This window comes from Patella vulgata, chromosome 5, assembly GCF_932274485.2.
Source record: "Patella vulgata chromosome 5, xgPatVulg1.2, whole genome shotgun sequence".
Lineage (NCBI taxonomy): Eukaryota > Metazoa > Mollusca > Gastropoda > Patellidae > Patella > Patella vulgata.
Window position 1 is genome coordinate 64,471,502 of NC_065883.2, and position 8,434 is coordinate 64,479,935.

An 8,434-nucleotide genomic window follows, 5' to 3' on the forward strand; every position below is an offset into this window, starting at 1 on the left:
ATTTCTAATTTATTGATACCATAGAGATAATTAGAATGTAGGAATTCCACAGTTATTATCTATTTTCTCCCAAACGTCAATTAATTTTATTCAACATTTTCCAGCAGATTAGTCGTATCCCGCAGTAGAATATTTGAGGCAACATGGCAACAATGGCAACGGGGCACGCTTTGTCAGTCTTGGCAAACAATTCAATTAAAAATCCAATTGAAACACGTACTGGAAAAAACGCATCGCTTTCAAGACAAGAATATTATAGACAACAAGACCACGGGGACATTTTCAGTAAGCATGAATCAGGGATTAAAATGACAGTAAACTCAAACGGTGATACAGAATACACGTCTGTTCCCGTTTTCCCACCCAAGGACTTGAAGCAGTTAACCAGTCAGAATTTATCTGATGACGAATTTTATGAGAGACTTTCAAAAATGAAAGAACATCAAAGAGAGGCTCTTGAAAAATGTGAAAAATTGTATATGGAGAAGAAAGCTTTGGAAGAAAAGTATGCTGGCCGTTATGATATTGGTGATAATAATTACACTGCATTCATAAATGAAGATATAGATATTGACACTGGAACACGCTTAGTGAATGGAGCACTTATACGACCGGACCGTAAATATGATATAAATGATTACAGTCCAACGAAAACATACGACAATATATGCGACATGTCATCAAAGCCTCCAATAGCACCTAGTCCTGCGCGTCCGCCCTCCAGACAAGGAAAAAGACCATCCCCACCTGCGTATCCTGTGTCTAAAGAAATTAAGAATAAGACATATTCTTTTGGAGATCGTCCAAGGTCTGCGCCTTACCCCTTCAGTGTTGTTCGATCAAGGAGTTTAGATGGTGATAATGACAGACGTTATAGTGATGTAGAAACTGATGATGAAGTGTTAGATAATGAAGAAATTAGGTACATCACTGATCGTCAATTAGAAGAAGAGAATCAGATTGACCCAGACAGACTAATCAGAAGTCAAGAGGTTATTACACCAAGCAAATTAGAATTACAGAGAATTGAGAGTATGTGGGACAACTTTGCTATTAATGACTACATGCCTCGACAGAGACCCTCGTCGGCTCCATCCACTAGAAGACAAGATAGTCAGAAAAAAGCCTCAGAATGGAGGCATAAGTTAACAATCCCCGAACCTTTTAGTATGACCTTAAGAGATGAATCAAAAGAAAAGAAGCAAAGTTCCACTGAAATACAGGTGATGCAGGAGAGACTTCAAAAGGAACAAGAAGAAGAATTAGAATGCCAGAAAAAATTCAAAGCCAGGCCAGTCCCTGCCCATGTGTATTTACCTCTCTATGATGAAATCAACGAAAAAAATGAAGCTAAGCGTAGATATATGAGGGAATATTCTAAAGAACTTCTTAAATCTCAGGAAAAGCCTTTTAATTTTGTGAAAAGAGAACAACAGAAACTTAGTCAGCGGAGAAATTCTGAACCAAACACTAGAAGTAGATCCACAAGTTTTAAAAAATTTAAAGCGAAACCAGTACCATCTTTTGTGTATGAAGACACAGTTCCGAGAAAACTTAAAGAAGAAGAAGAGTACAGGAGATTGAGAATGTGTATGAGATCTGAAGAATTATTAAGAGAAGCGTCATTACCGCCAAGTATGGCTGCTCGAGAAAAATCAAAACAGCAAAAAATTCAAGAGATGAAAAGGCAGGCAAAAGCACGAAAGCAGTTTAAACCGAAAATACACAGACACATACCAGATTATGATGGAATGTATCAAAGATTTCAAAGGGAAATGAACAGAAAGAAATTTATTAGAGAACCAACAGTAGTGGAACCATTTCGACTAGAAACAAACAGAATACAGCCAAGTACAGATAAGATATTAAGAGATATTGCTAGAGATGAAGAAGTACTGACAGAAAACCGATGGCCATACAGAACACCAAGAGCCAGAACAACTACACCTAGAGGAATGTACAGTGAGTTAATTTTAAATAAGAATAGAAACGAAACATCACCAAAGTTACATAATGTTGGCACAGAGTAATATAGTTTAGGCCACTAACCATGCATTTTAATTATCAAGCTATAAATGTTCATTGATTTCAAATTTTTTGTATAATGTGCAACTCATTTGCCCTTGTTTTCCTGCATTGCTCCAGAAAGGAAATATCTTCCTACAATTAAATCTGTGTAATTTGCTGCAATCCGATTAAAACTTTTTTTGCCTGATTTTTACACCAATTGTAATTAAACATACTTTCTGTTCGCATAATTCACCATATACCAGTACAGACCATTTGATTGGTCTTTCTCAGCTGAACACTGTTTGCAATGGATGCTTACATTAACGAAATTCAAATTTCATTCAGTGGTTCTTTAGAGACAGATATTTAAATGTACAAATTTTTACCCATCCAAAAATGTCCCTTTCAAAGTTAACTCTAGAAGTAAACATAAATCTGATCTTAATAATGCATTGATATGAATTTCAAACAGATCCGATGATCAAATAGTCTTCTTCGTCTCACTCATTTTAATGTTTGATGATGAATGTAGTTTGTAGAGTATTCACAAGAAATTGATTGTTGGACAGACATTGGTGATGGCAAATTAATTGCAACAAGTAAAATCTAGTAAAGATTTTATATAGATTATTTATTATATGTTCAGCCTCAGGCCTGACCATTAGCACCTGTCACTACAGACTTTGTCGTACACATATTATTACACAAAATATATATTATAATTAATATGTATGTTGTGTGATAATTTGTGTTTAACAATGTCTATGGCAGGTGTCTTTATGTCCAGGCTTACATAGTTGTGTGATAATTTGTACTTGACAAAATCTGTGACAGGTGCCTTATATCCAGGCTTGTAAGTAAAGTGTTGTATTTATTTTTCAGAGACTTTTTCAGCATCAATGGATTCTATTCCCGCAAAGATGACTCGAGCAGCAGATACTAGAAATTCTACCATAAGGTATTCGTGATTGAATTCTACAAAGTTTCAAAAAGAAATTGGTTTGATCAAATTCTGGATATTTTTCCTTTTTTCTTGGAACTGTGATAAATGCCTCCCCTCTATTTATTAACTTAACCAAATTTAATGAAAGATAAACCTAAAATTAGCCATACAGATAATCAGCCAGGTAGTCTGATTCTTTTTTGTCTTTCCATCCAATTAATAAGTGTCCTATTCATATAATATGTATGTTTAAAAGTTTAAACATGAAATTTTTGTCTTCATTAGCTGGTTGGTGCAGAAAAGTAGGACATTACACCCCTTTCATTAAATATCAAATTCTGATCAGAAAAAATTTAGATAAAATTGTAATTAAAAAAAAAAAACAGCTTCAGTTATGTTTTGGTTTGGTTTTATAGGCAGAGTCTTGAGAGATGGAATGAGGAAGAAAAGCGGCAAATAGAAGCAGACAGACGTAGAAGGATTCGTGAAAATAAACTACGACAATCTATAAAAGAAAAAACAGGAAATATTGATAAAAACCATACTAATAAAAATATTAAAGCCAGATTAAGGAGTTTCAAGTAAGTAGTTATAACTTATATATTAATTGAATTTAGAAGAAATATCTCTTTTTAAATTATGTATATTTCCAACAGTGGCTAATAAGTAATATTGGTGTCGGCATGGTTAGAAGTACTATTTAAGTACAATTCTCATGGTCTTCATAAAACATGATTCATAAATTAGGACGTAAAAGGGGAAATAACTCTTAGGCCCAAATGAACAAACCCATTGCATACGCAGACTTTGAAGTTTGAAGTCAAAATATACAGTAACAGGAAAGATAACTGTAAAATTTGTTAGAATTTTTTGATTTGAAAATTTATAGTGAACTACGATAATTTGAATAGAAAAAAAAGTTCATATGCGAATTCAGCCCCAAATTAAATTTTTAAATCTCAAGGATTACTTTTTCTAAGATTGCTAATTTGAAAGAAAATTTTCCAGTTTCAAGTGTCTAATTTGAGCAAACTTTTGATTTCTAACCGAGTGGCAAACAGAAAATAATTTTGTTGCCACTGTATTTGTAAGTATTCTTAGCCTATATACAATATTCTGTGTTCATTCTATTGTAAGGGAAGATGAAAGATTACGAGAGGAGCAATATCAAGCAGAAATGGAGGCTATGAAAGAAAAAGTTCAACAACAACCTATGTTATTTGAACGGCAAAGACAGGTAATAGTTATATATATATAATATTACTTCAGGGGTCTGTTTCATGAAGGATGCAAATTACTTATAAGTTCAATCTATTTGTAAAGTAAAATGTTTGATAGACGTGTCAGTAAATCATATGTGTGCTTTGTGGAACAGACCCTTATTAGTCCATGTGACAGACCTGGGAATTTGGAGCATCATTACCAATTTGATGAATAAATTCAACTATGATTTTCAGTTACCCTGGTGGCTGAAGTGTTGAAATTAGGTTGATGGACTTCCGGGTCACTTGGCTTAATTCCATTTTGGTGGCCATCTTTAAAAATGGCTGCCGTCATTTCATTGAAATTGAGCGCATAGGGGATACTTTCATAACTCCTGAACAGGTCAACCTATGGATATGGAATGTTCGCAAGAAAATGCTACATCTGGTGCTATATGATACTTGTTGTTGAATGAATCATATATTTTCCAAATCAACAGATTATTCTGGAAAAAGCAACCTTTTGGCATTTTTTTTTCAAGTTTTACTACCAAATCATGTTCAGAGTAATTTTAGCCAAATTATGTGTGTGGTCTTCTTAAGTTATTCATTTAGCATAAATAAATATGCGTATCTTTACTGATAATTAAAGTATTCAAGTAATGTGGGAATTTTTAACATCATACCTTTCACCTCCCTTTTCAGGGATGGACACTCAAAAGGAGTTTAGTAGTTTCGGGGGTCCCTAATCTAGTCCAAGTTCTTGCGTAGTCATGAATTTACATCGTTTTTGATGAATTGCTAAGATATATGCATAAGCTAAAAACACCAGGATATACTCTAGGAAGTACCATTTACAGTCAGTTTTTTCAAAAGAAAACCTTGTCGTTCACCGCACGGAGCAAAGATAAGCCTGTCCTATTCTAGGTATCATGTGTGTAATTTTATGTCAACTTCACAATTGTTAGTATAAATATAGCATTTACTTGACAATTATCACAATTTTGCTTGGATTTGTGTTCCTGGTGTTATAAGTTTTCCAAAAATGTCTAGTTTGTTTAATACGGCTAAAAATGGTGCAAAGGCATAGTAGATGAAATTAAAATGCCTTACTATTTTGATGAAATGTCATGTGATCTGTGAGATCCAGAAAAATCAATTCCATATGCCCCATTGTATTGTTTATTTTGATTTAATCTAAAAATGGGGGATAAAATTATGAGTCTGGCATTTCATAAAAAAATTTGAAAAAATTAATTTTCCGTTTCAGACGAGTGCGAAAAATAAAGTTAATAAAAAGTTTACAAACACGCTACGAAGTGTTGGATTAGATGAAGATTTTGTTAATTCAAGAAGTTCAGCACCAAGTAGTATTCATGGTAATAGAGACTATGATGATGACTATGAAGAAGACGAGGATGTTGATGCTACTTATGTTAAAACATCAGATCGCCATAGTGATCATTATAGCGATCGACATAGTGATCGTCATAGTGACTACGAAGAGGATTAATCATAATGTGATAATCCTTTAATCAACTACCACAATATCATATAGACTTCTTAGTAAATGAATGGTATGCACTTGGATCAAAACATTTTCAGACAGCGAATGAAAATAAGATACTTAATGTTAATCTACTATTATTAATCACCTTATTGTTACTTAAATAGTTTGCATTTATTTTTTATAAATAGTATGCACTTATCAAAATATTTTCTAAGACAGCCATTGGTAATGAAATATTTTGACATCTTAATCAACATTAATTCTCATCAATAATCACCCTATTTTATGAATATTTTGTATATATAATGTAAGTCATCACTATGGTGTAGCCTCCATTTTGGTAGATGGGGAATTGGGGACTTGGGCCTCCAACATACCTGTTCATGTAGAGGGGCCACACACAACTCACTCAAATACTGGTTACTAATAATTAAAAAAATTGTTATATTTTATTGTTGATTTATTATGTATTTATAACTACATGTACTCTATAAACATCTATAACTATAGCCATTCTACCTTTTATAATCTCTTTATCTTCCATTCCATGGCTATTTTACCACATCCACTCAATGGTTGTTTATATCTGTTCTATCTGTGATATTGTTGATTTTATTTATGTGTGTATCTTTTTAGTTGATAATGATACTGTAAAATTAGAAATGACGGAACACATTAAACCTGTTTATACCATGTCTTATGGTATTTGCGTGCTATCATTTCTAGTTTTACAGTAACAGTTGTCAGTATTGTTTGTTTTATTGTATTTTACTGTATATCTTAGAATTGTAGTAATAAATCCAGATGCCTTAGTTATAAAATCTTTTGTTTTTCATTCTTTAGTTGATTGTGTATCATATAGTTTTGTCATTTGGTAATTCAAATTTGAATATCTTATAAAAACTTTCAATTTGGGCTTAAAGATCGGAAATATAAATCAGATTGCAGAAATAGATCAGGTTCTTTTGCAGTCTCTAAGAAACAGTCCCACCTAGATTTAAAACATAGCAGTCTCTAAGAAACAGTCCCACCTAGATTTAAAACATTCCATCAAGAACTTAAATGAGCTTGAACATAAATGGAGAAAACTCAGATAATTGCTTTCTAAAGATTCTGAATCTGATAGGTTCCATCTTGCCAATTTGAAAACAATATTTCAATAACTTGGATAATTTGTCTGTGTGTAGGGATTTTGTACACCCACATTTTCATATGGATATACAGTACACTTCGCATAAGTCGGATCTTTGCTCAACTCGGATCTTCGCTTAACTCAGATAAAATCGTTTGGACACTTTGATCCGGCACGTTTTCTTATTAAATTTCTGCGCGTAAGTAGGATTTCCTAAGTCAGATCTTTCTTCAAGTCGGATCACAATGTTCAGTTCATTTGATCTAATTCCGGCTTTTTTCCTTCATCTAAGTCTGAGAGCCCAAAATACATTATTGACGCTGCGCAATAATAGAATTTTCCCGGAAAATTTGAAACCTGCTGTATGAGACACTTTTCTGGAAAATGTAAGTCATTTTTCAAAGATGGTGACCAAACCAAAGTTATCTACTCGCACATATGAACAAAAGCTTGAAATGTGCCTTTGATTCAATTATTATCCGGCTCTTGCAGTTTATTTCTAATAGAGCGAAGATTGAATTTCGGTCTTCGGCTAACTCGGATCTTCGCTTAACTCGGATAAAATTGGTCAGTCCACTTAGATCTAATTTACGCAATATTTTAATCATTTGGATAATTTGCTTGCGTGTAGGGTTTTTATCCACCCACATTTTCATGTGGATGTATATTGTCGTGGACACTTTACAGGTCACAATTTTTATCCTATTTTGACGAAACTTGAAATATAGTTTATCTCCAAAAGATCTTGGATCCTTTTGATATTGGCATATATCGGATCAAAACTTCATGGATTATGGCCCGATTGCACGAAAAATCACATTTTTAGCTTGTGGACACTAGAGTTGTAATTTTCATCCGATTTTGATGAAACTTAAAACGTAAGATCTCGGTTGCTTTTGATATTTGCGCATATCCGTCCGTAACTTCCTGGGTTTTGCCCCCAGATTCTATTTTAAAAAAACGTTTAAATATATCACTGTTACACCTTAATGATGGTCAAGTTCAAATTTCGTGAAAATCCGACAAAATGGCCGACAAAAGGTTGTGGACCCTATCGGACCGTGGATTATGGCATTATTTTTTTAGCTAGTTCTTTGTCCATCTCTTGTGGGCGTATCTTGTAAGGCAACCGCTTGTTTTGTATAATCAGAAGTCTTTGCCAAGTGGGGGATCACGTGGCTAAGTGGGTAAGGCACTGGCTCGCTAGCCTGGAGGTCGGGTGTTCGATCCCTGATTTGGCCGAGAAAGTTCATCTCGATTTTCCGGCGTGGTTTCCCCCTTGTCAGTGATGCAGAACGGAGGGCCTGACAAGGACAGCTGCCTAGTCGTTCGGATGGGACGAAAAACTGAGGTCCCGTGTACACATTGGCGTGCACGTAAAAGATCCCTTGGCAGTTGGAATTCGATATAAGAGTAGGCCGTAGCGCCGCTGTCCAGGCAAAATTTCCCTCATAGCACACAGTATGGCGTATGCCCGTCTTCAATTAGCCCAGGTTAGGTGCAGAAGCGTAGGACGTTAAACCCCATTTCATTTCATTTCTTTGCCAAGTCTGAGCTCTATAACGAACTTCAATCGCATTAAAATCCTTTGGTTGCATAAGAAATTTATCAATATAAAGTCTCAATGCTCTGCAAAC

The 8,434-nt window shown here is 34.3% G+C and overlaps 1 protein-coding gene across 1 annotated transcript; it reads left to right on the forward strand.

Moving 5' to 3' along the window:
- The first annotated feature begins 13 nt into the window (after nucleotides 1-13).
- LOC126820303 (protein FAM161A) lies at nucleotides 14-6,477 on the forward strand. The gene is made up of 5 exons (XM_050548155.2): nucleotides 14-1,962; nucleotides 2,893-2,968; nucleotides 3,370-3,534; nucleotides 4,091-4,190; nucleotides 5,426-6,477. The coding sequence occupies exons 1-5, from the start codon at nucleotides 144-146 to the stop codon at nucleotides 5,666-5,668; spliced, it is 2,403 nt and encodes an 800-aa protein (XP_050404112.1). The 5' UTR covers nucleotides 14-143; the 3' UTR covers nucleotides 5,669-6,477.
- Nucleotides 6,478-8,434: the final 1,957 nt, after the last annotated feature.